General features: G+C 44.5%; 1 protein-coding gene across 2 annotated transcripts in view; it reads right to left on the minus strand.

The window, feature by feature from the left end:
• The window catches only part of Ttc28 (tetratricopeptide repeat domain 28), a 418,557-nt gene extending 401,905 nt beyond the window's left edge, over positions 1-16,652 (minus strand). For both annotated transcript variants that reach the window (XM_060382619.1, XM_060382618.1), the window contains exons 1-2: positions 16,482-16,652; positions 4,347-4,625 (exon numbers count right to left, since the gene is read on the minus strand). In XM_060382619.1, coding sequence (XP_060238602.1) covers positions 4,347-4,625; positions 16,482-16,565 — 363 coding nt within the window. In that variant the 5' untranslated portion in view covers positions 16,566-16,652. The remainder of the gene's footprint in view (positions 1-4,346; positions 4,626-16,481) is intronic.
• Positions 16,653-22,048: the final 5,396 nt, after the last annotated feature.

Raw genomic sequence — 22,048 nt, forward strand, 5'->3', positions numbered from 1 at the left:
TACTGAGAAGACAGTACCAACATAGTGTCACAGAGCCACTGCTAAGTTACTTTACTCATACTCCAGTAGGTAATCCTAATTTATTCACTGTTTCACACACAATGGCATGAAAGTAAATGGAGTAATTGAGAAAGAAAAGGGATTGGTGGGAGAAGGACTAATGAGGTTGACTAATCAAATTATATCATATATATGTATGTAAATGTCATAATGACATCTATTATTACATATAATTAATATATGCTGATAAGAACTAAAAAATTAATCTATATAGCATATATTTGCTGGTCTAAATTGCTGCAAATGCCTAGTGTGTAGCAGTAAAAGCAATATTAGCACTTAGAAAACTCCTAGGCTATTAGCTGGAGAGATTTTCCTTTTTAATAAAGTACTTTATAGTGAAAAGTTATTTTTAACTCTATTTTTACATTAAAGAATAAAGTAACAGCGTCCACTAGCATCTTAATGGCAGGTGAAGAGTGAGGACGGCCCAGCCACCTACACTAGGGTTCTATGCTAATCACTTATCACAGCTAACTCTGCAGAGGCTGAGCTATCTCCAAGTAGCTTACAGTGAGTGCCACGCAGACATCTAGAAGGGATGCTCCTGGGTGAAAACATGGAAGAATCATTAAACCTAACAAATATTTCCCTCTTAGGGAAAGCAGAATGAAAGCATTGTATGGGAACACTGCTCACCATACTAACTGAGCAAAATAGAGCAATAATGCAAAAAGTAAGGCAAGGGTCATATTTCACCCAAGATGATTATCTGTGCTCCAGAATCATCCAGCTTTTGTATCAAGCATAATGCTAAGATACTTTTAATAAACACTGAAAATTTTACTAATAAACACTGAAAATTAAATATTATTTTCCTCTCCTAGGTAGCAGGTACTGAACATTTGTTAAACTGAATGTATTTTATACCTTTTGAAGTTGGTTTTGTCATAAAAACATGGTAATACAAGACTCACCATCGTTGTCAGTTTCAAATGTTAGGTTCTGTAGTCTTGCTGTTGTACAATCCTAAAATTATTCATCTTATGAAATAAAACCTATTAAACAACACATTATTTTTCTCCTCATTCTCTCATACCCTGGGTAACCATCATTCTTCCTATTGACTACTTACTTGGCTTATAGCATATTACTATAAAAATACTCAAATCCCTAAAGGTTATATTTGAGCTTGTATTTTAGTTTGCTGGCTAAACACAACTGCATCATTGTTTCCGAAACTAAGATGTGACTAGTGAAAAGGGATAAGCCTTACCTTCAATATTTAGGCAGAAACATAGGCCTGACCAGAAAATATACTGTAAAATACACTGAATGAATACCAACAAAATTACAGAGTTATTACCAACAACATGACAACAAATAAGATCTACTTATATGAAAAATTATATAACACAGGAATGAAGAATAATGGACTTAAAATAAGACTAAGTTTAACAATAGCCTAATATATAAAAACACAATATTCTTTCAGTCTGTTTTACAAAGAACTTTCACACATACCAATTCATGTTGCTAAACCACAGTCCCTCCTGGTCTCAGTTTTCATTATCTGTGCAACATGGAGAGAAACATCCACCATGTTGATCTCATAAGGTTTAACCAGGAAGAAAATATAAGATACTGAAAACACAATTTGGACATTGTAAACAGTGTCACAGATACAGATACTATCTAAAGAGAAATTCCAAATGCACTACAGTTTGTTCTTATGCAGTTTTTGTATATTTTACAGAAATTTTCTATGTTACCTAGGCTGAGTTCATACTCATCCTCCTGTCAGAGCTCTCTGAAAGTCAGTCCTGTGCTACCATACCCAGATAAAAATGTATATACTGCTTATAATCAAAGAGTAGTTGATACAGTGCTACATATGCAACTATTTCCTAATATTGTCATATCACATACAGAATACATGAGACAGGAAGAGACAGCAGAAGTTCCTCTAGCCACTTGGACATAAAAAGGCAGACCTTGGAGTGTGGGTGTGCTGCAGCAGTGGAGTGCCTGCCTAGCACATGTGAAGCGTTAGGTTCAGCTCCAAGTACCACAAACAATAACAACAGAATTACTGCTTAACCTGCTCATATAAAGAGGTTATTCAATGAAAATTACAAAAATACAAGCACACAGAAAGGCAGAATCAGGAAAGAAGTCCAAAAGACAACATAGCACTGGTGGCCCACTGGCTTATCACATTATTATGTGCAAGTTACATAATGCACAGAAAGGCCGACTTCTTTTAGGCAACACAGCATGAAACATGTAGTAGAAAGCCTTCTGCAAGTGGCCTGATAATGCCTCAATCGGTGTGCCATTGCGGTAAGTCTTATATCCCAATACAGAGACCCAAATCAAACTGTTGATCAATATAAAGCTCGGATCTCTCACAACATATAGATACCCAGAAAAATTCAAAACTAGGAGCTGTCTTAGCACCTTATAAATGCTGATGTGCCCATCACTGAGTCCTGTGGCCAGGATCAGGCAGGAGACACTTGGCTTTTGGAGATGCGCACATTCTCAGTTTCTTGCTGGGTGGAGACCATAAGCTGGCAACTCCAAGCAATCTTCTTTTCTGGATGCTTTGTCCTTTTATATCTATTTTGCTGCTTTGATTTCAAACCATCTGAGAAAAAGGTGAGCCTCCAAATTGCACAGCTCAACTTTTTTAAATTTATTTACTTTTATGTGCATTGGTGTTTTGACTATATGTATTATCTGTGTGAGGATGTCAGATCTTGGAGTTACAAACAGTTGTGAGCTGCCATGTGGTTGCTGAGAACTGAACCCAGGTCCACTGAAAGAGCAGTCAGTGCTCTTAACCACTAAACTATCTCTCCAGCTCCACACAGATCAACTTTTAATGAAATTTGTGGGAATGTCTGGTACTGAGTTCAGCTAAAAACATCTGCTCCCTCTCTCTCTGTGAATGAATGATAGGTGTACCTAGACACCTCAGCCCCCTTCCCTTGAACTCTGGCTTCATACTCCCCTAGTACTGTAAGCCCCAGCCTTTACTCCCCACTGTGATACCTGCCACCTCTATCCAGAAATGGCATCATCTGTCTGTTTTTAATGCAAGGCTTGTTATGCAGCCCAAGCTGTCTTAGAGAACTTTCTACGCAGGCCAGGCTAGCCTCGGATCTGAACGCTTCCTTCTTCAGTGCTAGAATTTCAAGCATGAACACCATACCCAGCTTGTGTTGGTCTAACTGCCAGCCTGAGTGCACTGAGCATATTCAAGGTAGACTAAACTATATTTGGTAGGTTATGTGTTTTGAATACATGTTATGTTTTAATTAAAGCACGGGCCTTAAGCTCATGATCCTCCCACCAAACTAGGTAGTATATATACCACCATACCCAGCTTATTTACTTTTCACTTAAGTTATTTTCAACTTAGGATATGTGTGTGTGTGTATGTGTGTATGTATGTATATGTGTGTGTGTGTATCTACATACACACACATAGTATTACGATATATATAAATATATGTATATGTAATACATATACATATATATGTATATATATCATAATGTAATAGTATCATTATGGTACATTATGATATCAAAACAAAATCAACAACCTGCAGCAGGCAGTATTCAAAATTAATTATGATTTTCTTTTAGATGAGTTTTCCCTGCCTAAACATCATCCTTAAAATAAGCAGGTACTTAAAGAAATAAAGTTAGGGAGTTGGAAGGGTTGTTTGTTTTGTTTTTGTTTTTGTTTTTTTCCAGAAAGGGTTTCTCTATTCTTGGCTGTCCTGGACTCACTTTGAAGACCAGGGTGGCCTCAAACTCTTAAGAGTTCCACCAGTCTCTGCTTCCCCAGATGCTGGGATTAAAGGCATGCACTACCTGGCTTAATTTGTTTTTTCCAGACAGGGTTTCTCTAGGCAGCCTTGGCTGTCCTGGAATTCATACTGTAGACCAAGATGGCCTTGAACTCACAGAGATCTGCCTACCTCTGCCTCCAGAGTGCTAGGACTAAAGGTGTGTGCCACCACTACTTGGCTAAATTAGTTAATTTTAAATTGAAAAAGATAAATATAGTTACTACACCATATCTAGAACATGAATGGATTCTGTGACCTGTTAAGAGGTTGGTTGAGAGGATAAACCAAAACCTACAAGCCAGAAAAGAATGAGACGTGGACAGAAAGCACTTACAGAGCCACCGAAAGGAAGATGGTGCTAGTTTTCAGTTGCTGTAGGTTTTGCTGAGGTACTAATTCTATGAATGAGCATCTATGCTAAATTAATGTTATCCTAAAATAAATCAAAATAGACACTTCTGTGAAAGTAAATAAAACTGCTACCTTTGGCCATTTGGGATTGAGGAGTCGGGCTTTGATGGCATCATCCAGTGCCTTGTGGTACTGCTGGGTTTTCATGTAGGCTGCAGATCTGTTGCTATATAAAATGCAGTTCTGAGGGTCAACTGCCAGGGCTTCATTATACAAAACAATAGCTGTGTGGAAGTCTCCATCATGACAGGCCTGGTTACTCTGACGAACTTTCTCAACAAACTCAGCTTTGCTCAATGCTGGTTCATCAGGACTTCTCTGGACAATAGTCTTAGCACCAAAGAGAGGAATCTACAAACAAAGGAATTGTTATAAGTTCAAACAGTCCACACAGATACCTGGGGCCTGAGGTTAATGTCAAGGAGGCTTGACCTCTCTCCACTTAACTCATGGAGGCAAGGTCTCTTTCTGAATCTGGGCTAGGCATGCCTGCTTCTCTCAGTTGACTTTTGTCCTTCTAAACAATAAGCTTTCCTTGGAACTGCTAACAGTTCCTGAAATAGACACATACAGGTTGGGGAGTGGATAACACTTCTGCCCTGGAAGTATGAAGACTGGAGTTTAAATCCTAAAAACCCATGTAAAAACCATGGCAGGTGTGGTGGCCACCAGTAATCTTCACACTCTGGATTAAAGTCGTGTGCCACCACACCCATCAGGCTATCAAGTTTTGGAAGTATGTGCTAATCTTGTTTTATAGGAGTTTACAGTCAAGAGATTTCACTGAGACGCAGAAGACATGTTACTTTAAACAGTGTTGAGACTGAAAAACTATGGAACTTTGAACTAAATGCATTTTGTGGTATGAGATGACGAGGAACCTATGAGGACCAAGGAATAGAATGGAGGTTGGAGTGAGAACATCCCCCATTGGTTCATGTATTTGAACACTTTGTCCCTGGTGGTTGCACTATTTGGCAACATCTAGGAGGTACAGCTTTTCTGGAGAAGTACATCACTACGGCCAACTTCGAGGTTTCAAAGTCTCAGGTCATTCCAAGTGCTCTCTCTTCCTCCAGTTTGTGTTTGTGGTTCAAGACAAAAGCTCTCAGCATCCTGCTTTAGTCACCATAGCTGCTCCTACCCCTGCCCTGAGTGATGAACTCTTAATTCCTTTGGAACAATAAGCCAAAATAAACTTTCTGTAAATTTCCTTGGTCACAGTGTTTTTCCACAGAAAAGTCATGGATGCAGTTGACACTGCTATTTTGACAGTATTAACTCTGCCCATCATGACAATGAAAAGACTCTAAATCTTACAATGTCTTCCTCAATTTCTTTCTTTACTGCTTATAATTTTCCCTAGAGAGTTCTTTTACTTCCTTGGCAAGGATAGGCTTAGACTAGGTCATTCTTTCTTTCCTTCATTCTTTTTTCCTTTTTCTTTTCTGAGGCAGAATACCTCCTGAATGAATTGATCCATAAGGTCAAAACATCTTTTAGTGAAATTGTTAAAGTCATAAAAATAAACATCTGAAAACAGGGACAAACTTACTTCTTCCTTTCCAGAAAGGAAGTGTTTCAGTGCAATTAACCTGCCACCAGATTGCTGGCTACTCATCCCTAGGAATGGTGCCATATCTGGGGCTCAATGTTGGCTTTGCTGCTGGCAGAGCTGGCAATCAGCAACAGCTGTAGCCAGGTCAACCTTGGTGAGTCCATGTTGTTGACCCCAGCTATGATCTTCATCACTGCCATCATGGCCACTTTGTTTACAGACCCACTGGGCAATGACAAGGACAGCCATGAAAGAGGCTGATTGTCCACAGAACAAGTCATCCTATCTGCTTGATTACTGAACTCCGCTGCAGTCACATTTCAATCAGCACTTACATCTTCACATCAACTGTCCACCTGGAGAGGTCTAGACACATACTTCTTCCGCTAAAGTCTTTCTAACCAAATTCCACTCATGCTCTTTAGCAAGTCCCTGGCCATTTCTCCTTCTAAGCAGAATGTACAACACCTGTGGACTGCCCAAAATTCTGCCCACTGTAAAGCTGTCCCTCCTTGGCAGTCTTTCGGGGTTTTTCCAGAAAGGGGCTGTAATGCTGCGCCTGTCTACTTCCACGTGGTGTCTGCAGTGTGTATGTGGTGGCTTGAAGGAGAGCGGCTTCCATAGGCTCATGTTTAAATATTGGGTCCCAAGCTGGTCGAACTGTTTGGGAAGGATTAGGAGGAGTGGCTTTGTTGGAGGAGGTGGGCCTTGAGGTTTCAAAAGCCCATTCTATTCCCAGTAAGCTCTCTCTCTACCTCATGCTTCTGGATCCAAAGTAAGCCCTCAGCTACCACTCCAGTGCCATGCCTACCTAACTGCTGCCATGTACCCCACTATGGAGATCATGGACTCTACTTATAAGTCTATGAGTTTGTGTTTCTGGAACCATGAGCCCCAAATTAAATGCTGTCTTTTTATAAATTGCCATAGGTATAGTGATTTGTTACAGGAATCAAAAAGTGACTAAAGACAGTGCAGAACCAATAGTAAAAGAGGCCTTTGTCTTCTCTCTAACAGTTAACTGATTATATAGCACACCTCATGAGGCCATGCTGCATTCTTATAAGCAGAAGGCATTGTAACTGGACCATTTGGCTATCTTCTTGTAACTTGCTTGTGCCCTTGGAATGTATTTAAGCCTAATGACACATGATACTATGATCATTTGATAATGGCTTGTTGAGTCAGACAATTCCTAGTTCATAACGAGAATTCCTACTTCATGTGGTAGAACAGCCTATAAAGCAGCCTGGACCCATTGAAGAGGCTCCTCCTGTTCCACCCAAAGCTGGAAGTTTTCTGAGGCACTTGATGTATGGCTAACACCACAGATGAGAAACGTGCTCTCTCTAGTATCCAAACAGCCCCAAAACGCATTGTGCTTTTTCCATGAGTGTAGGTATGATAAGGTGCAACAACTCATCCTTCACCTTAGAAGGAATGTCTCTACACATTCCACACCTTTGGACTCCTGAAATTTTCACTGAGGTAGAAGGTATTTGAGTTTTAGTTATATTTATTTCCTATCCTCTTGTCTTAGCAAGTGAAGGGACACTATGACCATGGCAACTTGGGCTGAGTGGTAGTGGTGAATGCCTTTAATCCCTGCACTTAGGAGGCAGAGGCAGGAGTATCTTTTTGAGTTCGAGGCCAGCCTGGCCTACAGAGAGAAACCCTGCCAAGGCTACACAGAGAAACCCTGTCTTGAAAAAATAAATAAATAAATAAAAGGAAAATATTTAGAGTTAGCTTACAGTTTCAGAGGTTCAGTCCACTATCATCAAGGCAGAAAGCATGGGAGCACACAGGCAGACATGATGCTGGAGGAGGAGTTCTACATCCAGATCAGAAGGCAGCAGAGAGGGACACTGGCCACCCCAGTGACACACTTCCTCCAACAAGGCCATCCCTACTTTAATAAGGTCACACCTCCTAATAGTGCTACTCCCTGGGGACCAAGCATTCAAATCTATTAGCCTATGGGGGGGGGCATACTTATTCAAACCACACCTCTGAGGTACATGTGCATTACCAATGAGTCTAAAATGACTGCTACTTCAATTGAAATAATATGCCTCCCAGTGAGAAATCTCTCCACACACTTAGAGACGAAGGAAAAGCTCTTTACTAAAAATAGCCAGGACAACTGGAGATAATGCCCAAATAAGTTGGCCTCAAACAGAAATTTTTACTAAGTCATATACACCTGGTCATCCTGTCCATCTGGCAGAACTATGCTTTTCTCCAGAAGAGAACTGGGGGCTTAATGGCAGGCCAGGAATTAACATTGGCTGTGGCCCTGTACTGCCCCCTTGAGCATGTTAGAGGCATGTTCTTTGGGGACAATCTAACGGCTGCTCAGTCTTGGTAAACACATTTAACATCCTAGCATTGTAAGTTTGCTAATTTCTAACAGGCCTGGCAACTTATCTTTAGGATATTTTGGGAGACAGCACCCCCTTAGCTAAATTCTACTTTGTGTGATTCAATGTCTCCTAAAACAATCTATTAACAAATCCTCTGTAACAGCAATTCTATTGCTTTGAGTTTCTTCTATGCCACTACTTTCTGTTCACTTGATTCAATCAGCATGATATATCAATACAGTAATACACCATAACATTTTGTGGAAGAGACAGATGATCAAGACTCTTTCAAAATAAGTCATAACATAGGGCTGGAGAATCAATATGCCTTGATGTAAAACAATAAATGTGGGGCGGGAATCAGGTGTGGCAGAGTGCAGGTTGCGGGAGGACCAGGAGGAAGAATGGTAATTGGTGGTGGCATCTCTGGGACAGGAGAGGCTCCTGGGTGTCTGTGAGGGTGACCCTAGATGAGACTCCTAGCAGCAAGGGTTAAGAAGCCTGCAGTCACCACCTCCTGTAGCCAAGTAGGACTTCCACTGGAAGGAGGGGGACAACAACCCACCCATAAAACCTGCCACCCAAAATGTGTCTTGCCTTCAAGAAGTGTAGGGATAAAGATCGAGCACAGACTGAGGTTATGGCAAACTGACTTGAGACCCACCCCATGGGAGAGAACCAACCCGACACTATTAATGATACTCTGCTATGCTTGCCGACAGGAGCCTAGCACACTGTCTTCTGAGAGGCTTCATCTGGCCACTGACGGAAAGAAATGCAGCAATCACAACTAAACAAGAGACTAAGCTTGGGAAGGTTTGTGAAAGAGTAAGAGAATAGAGGGAGCCAGAGGGATCAAGGAGACCACAAAAAGACCTACAGAGTAAACTAACCTGGGCCTACGGGGACTCACAGAGACTGAATCAACAACCAAAGAACATGAATGGGCTGGATCTAGACCACCTACACATATGTGGTAGATAAGCAGCTTAGTCATTATGTGGATCCCCTAACAATGTGAGTAGGAGCTGTCTCTGACTCTGTCGCCTACCTTTAGATCCCTTGCCCCTAGCTGGGCTAACTTGTCAGGCCTCATTGGGAGATGATACATTTAGTTCTGCTGTGACTTGAGATGCCAGGGTGGGTTGGTAGCCCTTGGAGGCCTCTCCTTCTCTGAGGAGGAGGAGGAAATGAGGGGAAGGGACATGAGGATGAGACTGGGAGGAGAGGAAGGAGGGGGCTAGAATCAGGATGTAAAGTGATTGATGAAAGAAAGAGAGAGAAAGAGAGAAAGAAAGAAAGAGAGAGAGAGAGAAAGAAAGAAAGAAAGAAAGAAAGAAAGAAAGAAAGAAAGAGAGAAAGAGAGAAAGAAAAACAATAAATGTGTACTGTTGGGTGTACTAGCTGAAAGGCAAATTGCCTCTGTGGTTCTACGCTCTACTCAGATCCTTGGGGTATCCAGATACCACCCCACACCAAGCTGGGGAGAATGGGGTCTAGAAGAGGCGGGGTCTGCATGATCTGGGTCCAACTGAGGCAGGGGTGGGAGACACCTTCTCCAAGGAGAAGGCAATTCTAGCTCTTTGCCACAGAGTGATGGCAGGAGCTCAGGTCCACCTACAAGACTGCTGGGTGGGCAGGTCTGAGAATCCAGCAGTTAATGTCCAGAGAGAGGAAGCCCTTCAAGTGTTATAGCTCAGTGAAACAGGAACCCTTAGACTATCTGGTAAAACAGCTTGTGCCCACTTATTAAACAGCTTGTGGCTTTTCCATGGTGAACAAGTACTATATAAGCCTTGGGGAGTAGGGAGGGATTTGGGAGTGAATGCATTCCATTGGTTGTGGCTAGCTTGCTGGTGATGCTCTATTTGCATCCAGGTGCAGGCTATGTGACTAACTGTGACTACCTTGAGAGTTGGGGGTCACCAGTTTAAGTGCACCAGGGCATGAAGGCTCAGAACAGGGAGGGAATGGTTCTTAACTCCTGGAAATCTCAAGCTTGAGATTTCTGGGGTTTGAACAAGCTCCACCTCACCAGTTCCATGCCACACAGACAGACATTAACAAAGGCATTTGCTACCTCAGTAATTGCAATACCATGTATAGGAGATGCGTTAATCTGCTCAAGTAGGACACCACACCCAGAACAGCAGCTGTAGGTACAGTCACTACCTGATCAAGTTTTCAATATTCAACTGTCATGTTCCAGCTGACTTCTGCACAGGCCAAAGAAAAGAGTTAAAGGGAAATGTGCTAAGAACCACTTCAAGTCCCTGATGATGGCACTAATTTCTATAATCTCTTCAGAGATCCATAATAGTTTGGGATCACTACTTGCTTTGGTAGAGGCACCAACAGTAAGTCAGAGAACCAACGCTGGGACTTTGTAACCAGGGATGGAATGTATGGGAAGACTTTAACAGGCTGAGGACTTTGAACCCTCAGATTCTGAAGGGTTTATTTTACCTGAGGAAGTAGTCTCTCCACCTCTAGCCCCAGCAGCATAACCCTCATTGTCATTGTCTAAGGGAATTAATCCTAATTAATCCTAATTGTACAACCAAAGTGATCTTCCCTCAAAGAGATATCCAACAAGACAACGGTGATGTCCTTCAGTGCCCATTAATTGTTACCTTTAGAGCTATAACCAGACTTAAGACTAAGCAGGCTCTTAGAAGTGAGACAGAAAGTGTGATCTCAAAAGAGGTAAACTAGATCAGGCCGGGCGTGGGAGGCACATGCCTTTAATCCCAGCACTTGGGAAGCAGAGGCAGGTGGATCTCTGTGAATTCAAGGCCAGCCTGGACAAAACAAGTCTAGGAAAGCCAGGGTTACATAGAAAAACCTTGTCTTGAAAAAAAAAAAAAAGTTCCAAAAGTTTGGTTTGTTGGCTGAAGCATTTACCAAAAGAGAAAGAGCTGGAGATGCCTGCTATCCCTCGGCCTCATGTTGATGAAGAGGCCTTAAGGCTCAGGGAAATTGGAATGTTAAAGCAGATACCCTATAAACCCAATCCTCCGCAGCAGGAGGGTCCAGGAGACATGTCCTTCTCAGATGCTGTAAGATGTGAAATGGTGAGGGATACCAACACATTTAAAGAGCTCTGTCATCTGTGCTGGATCTGAAGAGTTGGAGATGCTGCTGCTCAACTGGATGAATTAAATGTAACGGGCTTAGCTGGGCCCTAGAGTAGCAGGGGCCAGGCGGCAGCCAAAGGCATGTTGTGGGCACAGTTCCCATAATTAGCAGTACAAGCAAAGCAATGCTATGATGGCCAATTCATAATGGGCAGCACAGGCACTGCGCATAACAGCATCACACATAGGGACCTTTGGTACTGGCTAACCAACCAGAAAAGAAAACTACTGTATTTGCGTTTAATCTGCATAAGCAGGAGCACACTAGAGTAGGTGAAAGGAAGGTTACACTGCAATGGGAAATCCAGGGCTGCCAGCCAATTTCCAGACTTGAGATGGTTTATAAGCTCAGAACCCCTTAAACAAAGAGAAGCCCAGGCCTCTTGCTAAACACTGGAGAGCTGTACTGTCAGCCTTTCTCCCGTCCTTCTAGAGTCAGGCGACATAAACAGACTAGAAAGTGAGAGAGGGCTGCCTGAGATACCAGCTTATTTCAGAAGACATTTTGAGAAAAGAAGAAATGAGGGGTGGGTTATCTAAACAAAGTCAATAGGAGGAAGGGAAGGACTCAAGGACCCTATAAAATACTCAAACAAGTGTCAGTTTAGCAAACACCTAGCCTCAGGCCCCTCCCATCCAGGAGGAATTAAGGCACTGTCACTTTCTCTCCAGCTTGGTCTTTCATCTTCCCCAGACAATCAATTATTTGTCCATGCCAGGGAACTAGCTTGGTGATTGCCCAGTCCCACACCCCATCACAGTTTCCCTCAGGGACCAACATCCTTTCACAAGGGGAAATGTACAGGGGGCAAGGAAACAATCAGACTTAACAAAGCCTATCAGATATGACTTTCAGGAGACCAAAAATTGTGAGCTCCCCAACCCTTGCTTAAGGTAAGGGCTCATGGAAGTCAAGTAATTGCTGTTTACAACAGTGGGTCTACTAGGTCCCTGAGCTCATCCTGTGGTTATTTTCCCAGTTCCATAATGTAAAGTTGGGATAGACATACTTAGAAGTTGGCAGAATCCCCACAGCAGGGATAGAAAAGAACCCAAAAACAAATTAAATTGAAGTATTTAAACACGTTTAAAAAGAAAACTTCTTACTTGTACTGATACTTCAATATATACATACATACATCATCTGGTTTTTACAAATATAAAAATGATAAATGTATCAAAGTCATTCTAAAAACAAAACATAGCTTACTTTTTTTTTTTTTTTTTTGAGACAGGGTCTCACTACATAGCACTGGCTGGTCTGAATTTGCTACATAGACCAGGTTGTTGTCAAACTCACAAGAGCCCCAGCTGCCTCTGCCTCTCAAGTGTTAAAGGCCTGCACCTTCAGCCATACTTGTGTTTATCAGGACATTCATACACTAAGCTGCATAATCTGTTCACTTTCTAAGAGAATCTGGCTGAGAACACAAATCAAAGTTAAAAATAGCCTTTAATGGGGCTGGGGAGATGGCTCAGCACGGAGTTAGGAGCCCCAAAACCCACATGAGCAGCCAGCCCATGGGGGGCAGAGACAGGTGGGCCTGGGGCTAGTCAAAACTCAAGTTCCAGGTTCAACAAGAAACCCTGCCTCAAAAAATAAAATAGTCTGACATGATGGCACAGGCCTTTCTCTCAGCACTGAGGAGGCAGAGGCTAGTGAATCTGAGTCCAGCTTGGTCTAAATAAGGAGTTCTAGGACAGCAAGAGCTATGCAGAGAGACCCTGTGTAGCTCACAGAAAAAAAATGTTTGGTCGTCAGGGAGTGGCACTATTGGAAAGGATTAGGAGATGTGGCCTTGTTGGAAGTAGTATGTCAATTGGGGTGGGGTCTGTGGTTTCAAAGACCAAGCCAGGTCCGGTGGCTCTCTCTTCCTGCTGCCTTCAGATACAGAAGGAGAGTTCTCAGCTACTCCTCCAACATCTTGTCTTCCTGTTGCCACCATGGTTCCCGCCATGATGATAATAGACTAACCCTGTGAAACTGAGAACCCACTCCAGTTAATGCTTTCTCTTATATTAGGGGTCGGTGTCTCTTCAGAGCAACACAACAGTGACTAAAACACCCTCTCAAGAGAAACGGAAAAAATAAAGCCAAACACCAACCTCTGGCCTTCACACATAGACACAAGCAACCTACACACACATACATGCAGACATACACACATGCACACATACATAGACACACATGTGTACTTACTTAGACACAATCACACACACATATGCACATATATATATACATAAACATGTCCACAGACACACACGTACACACATTGCATGTGCGTGCACATTACCTTTGCTCCTTAGCCATTATTTTCCAAATCACATAAAGTCACTTTGCACTCACCAAGTTATTCTTTTTTTATTTTATGTATATGGGTATCTTCCCTGCATGTATAACTGTGCAAAACGTGTGTAGTGCCCAGGAGGCCAGAAGAGGATACTCTAGAATTGAAGACACAAAAGGTTATTAGCTGCCATGTGGGTGTTGGAAACCGAACTTGAGTCCTCTGGAAGAAAAGCTAAATCGTCTCTCTAGCCTGATACCAAATTATTCCTATGGCTCAAAACAGGCCATTTTTCAAATTTACATAAAAATATCACATGGGGCCAAGGATGTCACTCCATTGATAAACAGAGCTATGGGTTTGATCCCAGCCCTATCTTGATGGTGCATGCATGCCTTTAACCCCAGCAGTCGGAGGTTCAAGGCCATCTTTAGCTACAAAGCAAACTCAGGCCAGTCTAGGATAATGAGACCTTTCTCTAAGGAGAAGGAGAACCAATGAATATATAAAGACTTTGTTAGTTTTATACTTTGTTTTTTCTTTTTTTAATATATTTATTTGTTCATTTATGTGCATATGTTGTGGAAGTATGTGTACAAGATACATATATCTTGTATGGATATCTTGTATGGAGACCAAAGGAGAGTATCCCCTAAAAACGGAATTATAGGCAGTTCTGAGCCACGCATCGGGGGTACTGGAAACCAAACCTAGGTCCTCTGAAGACAACCAAGAGCTCTTAAGTCACAGAGCATCCCCTCAGCTCCTTCCTTCTCATTTTCTAAGAGACAAGGCCTCACTCCGCAATCAGCCTGGCCTGAGATTCACTATGTAGCCCTGGCTGGCCTCAAATTCAGACATTCTGCCTCAGTCTCTTTTAAAAAAATGAGACTATAGGCATAATCCACTGTGTTGTGGATGTAAACATGGTTTTATTTTGATCCCAGGTGTAGGATATGGGACTGATTTAGATGGTCCATAGCAGCAAACTATTTGCCTGGTGCAGGCTTTGAGAAGGGCCCTTTGTCAGATGCAGATAGTTTAAATCTGAGGATTCTGGAGAGAGAACAAATGCCAGGCCCGGAGAGAGAAGAGGGCTCCGAGAAAGAAGGCTACTGATGCTTCCCCCACTGCTGTTCCTGGGAGCTGTTTTTATAGCTGGATGAGAAAAAGTTGGATATCTCCTGAAACAAAGATTGGACATGCCTCAAGGAACCTGATGACCTAACCAGCAGAAAGTATCTAAAGAAAACTCTATCCCTTCTCCCCACTAATCTCCTTTCTCTCCTACCTGGTACTGGGGTCTTGGAAGGGATTGGCTGCTCTTGCAAAGAGCCAGGGTTCCATTCTCAGAGTCACCTACTCTGTGACTCACAACCCATGTGTAACTCCAGATGGGATCCAATGTCCTCTTCTACCTCTGCAGCATGTAGATCTATTCAACCAAAGCACCCAATACATTTGAAAAATTAATTTCTAAAGAAAATATAAATGTTTACCTGTCTCAGAAAAACAAAATCCAAGAAGAGTAATGTCCTCAAATACTGGATTTTTCCCCCTAAGACAGGGTCTCTCTGGCAGTCCTGGAACTCACTTTGTAGACCAGGCTGGCCTCAAACTCAGAGACCTGCTTGCCTCTGCCTCCCAAATGCTGGAATTAGAAGCCTGTGCCAAGACTACCCAGCTGTTTGTTTGTTTGTTTGTTTGTTTTTTCATGTGCATTGGTGCTTTGCCTACATGCATGTCTGTTTAAGGATGCAGGACCTTCTGGAACTGGAGTTACAGACAATTGTGGGTCCCAGGGATCCAACTCAGGTGCTCAGGCCTGGTGGCAGACATCTTTACCCACTGAGACATCTCCTTACCCCCAGAATTAATTTTAATCTGGCCAGTCCAGAGCTGATCCTTTATAATCAACATATACCTTGTACCTTTTTTATTTTTTACTAAAGCACACTGGGAATATCACATTATAATAGTCACAAAAGTTAACCTGGGTGCTGAGAAAAATCATATGAAGTATGGCTGATAGCTATTTCTCTCAAAAGGCACTGAAGTGTCTCAGGGTCATTCGGTCCTATATTTCCCAAGCAGGGAAAGTTGTCTGCTCATGGAACACTTTACAGATCACCAGACTCCCTCAGTCACAAGGGCTTGCTTAAAATTTTAACTCTCTTTCTCTATCTTGAGAAACTACTTTGTGCATGTGTCTTTCAGTACAGTGTGTGGCCTCTATCTCAATAAAACGCTCCAGATAATTTCTATGCCCTAGCTAGTTAGTGGCTTGAAAACACACCACAGGGTAGAGGAAGAAAAGCTGCACTACTCCAGCCAGGCAGAAATCCATTTTGCTCAGCATCCTTCACTCTGACAGACACACCCAAACACCAAGAAGCCCAGGTGGACCTAAAGCTCTCCAGTCTCTGTCTGTCGGGAATGAGATAAACAACCTTGTTGCCTTCAAGGAACAGAAAGCCCACTCCCTATCAACCACATCTGGGCTAGCAACACCCGAGCCTCCTGGCAGCGCATTCTACAGCCGCGGGAGTCTCGGGTGAACCCCCCCTCACCCGTCCCGCTCCGAGGGGGCGGGGTCGGGGAAGAGGAGGTGCGGGACGGTAGGTGCCCACTGCATTCCAAGCCCCTGGCGCAGGCACACAAGCCGTGAAAACTGAGGCAGGCAGGCAGATGACGGAGAGGGTCTGCCTAATGGTTCGCCGCGGGCTCGAACCCTGAAGAGCGGGGGTGGGGGAAGCCTCCGCCTCCCGGTCACTCGTCAGCCGCCAAGGCCCGGCCCGGCTCGTACCGACGGAGTTTCACAAAGAAAGTCTCCTGGCCCGCGCCCCGCTCACACTCACCGGCGCCGGCGGAGACTCGGGCTCCCGCCGCCTGCGGCTCCGCGCCGAGGCCGGCTCGGGCGCCAGAGGCAGCGGCTGTTCCATCCCGCGGGGCCCGTCGGCGGCTGCCTAGAGCTAACGGTCCCGCCAGCTAGGCGCGCGCACCGCTCCCGCGCGCCATGTTCCTGCCGTGCCGCGCGCCGCCGAGCGCCCCCGCCCTCACCGCGCACGCGCGCGCGCGCCCAGCCCGCTCGCACCGCGCAAGTGCGTCCCCGGCCTGAGCCCTCCCGAAGCGGGTCGCTGTTCCCGGCTCTGCGCCTCCGCCCGCCGCACTGCGGACCACCCGGAGGGCACCACGCGGGGCGGGGGCAAGTGAAGGCGCGCCAGTGTAGGTGACGTGGTGAAGGCCGGCGTTCGAGGTCCGGTCACTTGGGATGGACTCTGCCGAAGCCCACCTCCGGCATCCGAGGACTCGGCGCCTGGTCCTGCCTGGGTGGTACTCTGGAGGCCAGACCTTGTGTTTTGGGCTGTTAAGAACCGAGGGATCACTAGAAAAGGTGCAACGTTTCGTCGCCTTAAAAAACTATGGACTTGAGACTGGAGAGCCGGCGCAGCGGTTAAGAGCACCGGTTGGTTGCTCTTCCAGGAGAACGGGGGTTCAATTCCCAGCATCCATTTGGCAGCACAGGACTGTTTTCAACTCCAGTTCTAGGGAAATCTGACTCCCTCGCATAGGTATACATGCAGACAAAACACCAATGCACATAATAATAATAATAATAAACCTATAAACTTATTTCGGGAGATAGTGGTGTTTTAATCCCAGCACTCGTGTATGTATGTGTGCGTGCGTGCGTATGGGTGAATGTGGGTGAGTCTTTGCGTAGGCTTGACTGGACTTTTTTTGTGGTGATTGATGGTGGACAATAATGCATGCAGAGGCCGGAGAGCCTGCTCAGCGGTAAAAGCACTGACTGCTCTTCCAGATGACCCAGGTTCAATTCCCAGCACCCACGTGGCAATTCACAACTGTCTGTAACTCCAGTTCCAAGATATCCTGACACCCTCAAACATACATGCAGGCAAAACACATTAAAAATAATAATAAATAATGCATGTGCGATGAGTAGTACACATTAAGCTCTCTCAGGCTCCAAGTTGTAATTCCCGCTGTATCTTCCAAAAGTCCCAAAAAATTAGTGAAACGGCCTCAGTTTTCAAACCCTGTGGTGTAATTAGCAGGGCAAAGTTTACCCAACCCACATCTCTCTACCACAAACCTCTCAGAACCCAAAGGCTAGGAGAAAAACAGTTAAGAGAGAACATTTCCCCTCCTGATGAGAGACCAAAAGATAAATTAGCAGCTATTATTAAGACTTGAAGTAGGTGGGTGGAGAAGTCCAGTAATGCCCTGAGGGGAAGGACCACCTCACTGCATTCTTTCCCCACCCACTAGAGATACAGTTGCTAGGAAACTGGACCATCCCCCTAAGGAGGGACACCAGATCATTAATGGTCTGGGGACCTTCCTATAGCCAATCAATTCAAAATGTAGCATCTTGACCAATAGATGCTTGCTAGGCAGGAATTGCCCCTGCCTTGGGCATGCTGGGAGGGACCAGAATCTATATATCACCCAACTAACCTGGGTGCGGGACGCTTGGCTCCCACTGCTTCGGCGGTAGCTGTGTGTGGGCCCAAGCTGCAGCTTGTAATTTACAAAGAAAAGAACCTCATGTATTTACAGGGAGTCTGTTTATTCCTGGTCTTCTGGGGTTTGTGAACTGGGCAGAACACTGGTAAGGAATCTCTTGGAATTTTTTTTCTCACTTTGTAGATCTGGATGGCCTGGAACTTGCTGTGTGGACCCGGGTGCTCTCAAACTACCTCCTAGCCTGCACCGCTATCCAGTTACTCTTGTAATTTTTGCATAGTTGTTTGTTCCTCTGATCTTTACAAGATACAAGTGACACAAATGAACTCAACCTGGAGTACACAAAAAATATTCCTCATCATATAACCAAGTCCTGGAATCAGTGTCTCACCTTCAGGCATAGCTGCGCCTGGGATCTTGTCTGTCAAATATGCCTTGTCTTCAATCTGATTACTTCCTTCTCCTAGTTTTCTACAGAGGAACCAAGCAGCAACTAGTTCTCTTCTAATGAAGAAAAAGCACCAGGTCCAAAGCCCTCTTCCTGGTGCCTATTAGCATATCAAAGTGCGTGCTGGCCCCCAGGCTTTCTCGGCTTTAACTACTACCTGTGGCTCTCCTAAAGCACTGTCTTGGCACCCTCTCTATTGTCTTCCTTACCTTCATTGCCTTGGGCCACCCAAACCTCAGAACAGCCTCCCAAGGGAAACTACCGACAGTCACTCATAGGAACAGCTGTCTGCCCTAGACTGGCCTGACCCAGTAAAGAGTGTCTGAAGACACACAGTGCTCAACCAACAGCCTGGCCAGTAAGCTACAGGGTCATCCACCAGCAGCTACAGTGAGTCAGGAACAAAAAGAAGTTGCTATTAAAATTGCCTATGTTCCTGTGGCTAAGCCCATCCATACATAGTCCTGAAACAAATTCCACTTTTTAAGAGTAAAGCGTAGGCCATTAACAATGTTTCAATTTCTGCATATCAAAGGGCCCTCACAGCAGCCAGCATTAGGGTATGTAAGAAGCATTTGCTGCTTTTGGTAGTTCCAGGTTCATAGTCATATATGAAGTCCTTCAGGGTTAGGTATGGGGCTGGGCCATGGCTCAGCAGTTAAGAGCACCTCTGCTCTTGCTGAGAACTTGGACTCTAGAATCATCTGTAACCCCAGTTCCAGGGACCACAGAGCCTTCTTCTGTGTATATCCATGCAGGCAATACTCACATAAAATAAAAATAAATCTTAAAAAAAAAAAATTTGCCTGCAGAGGGTGTGGGGTGGCACATACCTTCAATCCCAGCGCTTACTCCAGAGGCAGAGGCAGGAGGATCTTTGAGTTGGAGACCAGCCTGGTTTACAAAGTGAGTTCCAGGACAAGCAAGGCTACACAGAATACTACTCAGCTATTAAATACAAAGACATCATACAACTTGCAGGCAAATGGATAGAACTAGAAAAGATCATCCTGAGTGAGGTAACCCAGACCCAGAAAGACACCCATAGTATGTACTCGCTTGTAAGTGGATATTAGGCATAAAATACAGGATAACCATGGTACAATCCAAAGTCCCAAAGAAGCCAAGGAGGGCCCAAAGGAGGAGGCTAAAACTTACTCAGAAGGGGAAATCTGAAGTAGATGGAGGGAGGGAACTGGGTGGAAGACAGGGCAGGGATCAGGTGTGGAGAGCCGAAGCAGGAGGGTGGAAAGGGAGAAAATCAGTGTGTGGGGGTGCAGCTCTAGGACAAAGGAGGCTCACAGGAGTCTAGGGGGTGACCCTAGCTGAAACTCCTAGCAGCAGGAGTGGGGTGTTAAGGAGCCTGAAGTCACTACCTCCTGTAGTCTGTGGGACTTCCACTGGAGGGTGGGGGACAACAACCCACCCATAAAACCTGCCACCCAAAATTTGTCCTGCCTACAAGAAGTATAGGGATAAAGATAGAGCAGAGACTAAAGGAATGGCCAACCAATGACTGGCCTAACTTGAGACCCACCCCATGGGAGAGAGCCAGTCCCTAACACTATTAATGATACTCTGCTATGCTTGCAGACAGGAGCCTAGCATAACTGTCCTCTGAGAGCCTTCATGCAGCAGCTGATGGGAACAGATACAGAGACCCGAGGCTGAACAATATGCAGAGCTTGGTGTCTTGTGAAAGAGTGGAAGGAAGGATTGAGGGAGCTGGAGGGGTCAAGGACACCACAAGAAGACCTACAGAGTAAATTAACCTGGGCCCATGGGGCCTCACAGAGACTGAATCACCAACCAAAGAGCAGGCCTGGGCTGGATATAGACCCCTACACATATGTAGCAGATGTGCAGCCTGATCATCAGGTGGGTCCCCTAACAATGGGAGTAGAGGCTGTCTCTGACTCTGTTGCCTGCCTCTGGATCCCTTTCCCCTATCCGGGCTGCCTTGTCAGACTCCAGTGGGAGAAGACCTGCTGCAATTTGAGATGACAGCTACCTCTTGGGGGCTCCCCCTTCTCCGAGAAGAAAAGGGAGGGGTTTGGGAGGCAGTGTGAGAATGGGACTAGGAGGAGAGGAGGGAGAGGACTGGGAACCAGGCTGTAAATAGGATAAATAAAACATAAATAAATAAAGTTTTAGGATAGCTGGAGTTGGTGGCAGCACACACCTGTGATCCCAGACCTTGGGAGGCAGAGGCAAGTGGATCTGAGTTCAAGGCGAGCCTGGTCTACAAAGTGAGTTCCAGGACAGCCAAGGCTACACAAAGAAACACTGTTTCATAAAAATAATAAATAAATAAATAAATAGATAGATAGATAAAATTAAAAAAAAAATTTAAACATCAGTCTCTTGTAATTCTGCCAGTGTGAGTCAACACCCCTTAGTATGACTTACTGGCCAAAGTGGTGCACGCCTTTAACCCCAGCACTTGGGAAGGCAGAGGCAGGTGGATCGCTGTGAGTTTGAGGCCAGCCTGCCTGGTCTACAACAAAAGGAGTCCAGGAGTCCAGGACAGCCAAGGCTATAAAGAGAAACCCTGTCTTCCACTACCCCCCAAAAAATCAAAATAAATAAATAAATGGATGGATTAATAAATAAATCAATTAATAGAGACAAAGGAAATTCATTTTACAGTCAGCAAAAACCAGGTTGACTATAACCTCTCTTCCCCCTTCTTCCTCTTCTAATTTTATGTGTATGGGTGTTTTGCCTGTATGTGTATCTATGTACCACTTACATGCCTGGTGCCCACAAAAGCCAGGTGTGGAGGCTGTATAACTATCATCAGCCAGCCACAGGGTTACCAGGAAAGCTCACATATCACTCGCTCATTATTGTTAACAAAGGTTGGAATTGCTAAATGCGTATTTTTTTTTTTATTTAAAATGCTTCAAGTTTAAGATGAGTTCAGCTTAAGACAGAGTTACAATTTATTTTTGTTTTGTTGTTTTATCGAGACAGAGTTTCTCCGTGTAGCCCTGGATGGCCTCAAACTCACATCCCCCTCACCTGCTTCCCGAGTAGTAGGATTAAAGGCACACACAACCATGTGGGTGCTGGGAACGGATCCCAGGACCTCTAAAAGAGTTGGCAATGCCTTTTTTCTTTTTATTCTTTGTGAGTTTCACATCATGTACCCCAAGCCCCCCATCTCCTCGTCACTTCATATCCACCCTCTGCCTTTGCAATCTCCCGCTCAAGAGAAAATAAAACAAAAAATAAACAAACAAAAACAGAAAATAACCCATCATGGAAGCTGTGGTGTGTCAGTATCCCGCAGCATACCCTTTTGTCCACACATCTTCACACCACAATGGCGAGCGCTCTAGCACTGCTCTGGCTAGCTCAGCCAACACTGCAGCCTTCAGGCCTGGCTCGCTGGCACCCACAGCACCAGAGCCAGCTCTACTGTGCTGCCCAGTCAAGGTGCAGGCCCGCTTTCCTGTACTGCAGCCTGTGAGGGGCTGAGCC

This window comes from Meriones unguiculatus, chromosome 4 (genome assembly GCF_030254825.1).
Source record: "Meriones unguiculatus strain TT.TT164.6M chromosome 4, Bangor_MerUng_6.1, whole genome shotgun sequence".
Classification (NCBI taxonomy): domain Eukaryota; kingdom Metazoa; phylum Chordata; class Mammalia; order Rodentia; family Muridae; genus Meriones; species Meriones unguiculatus.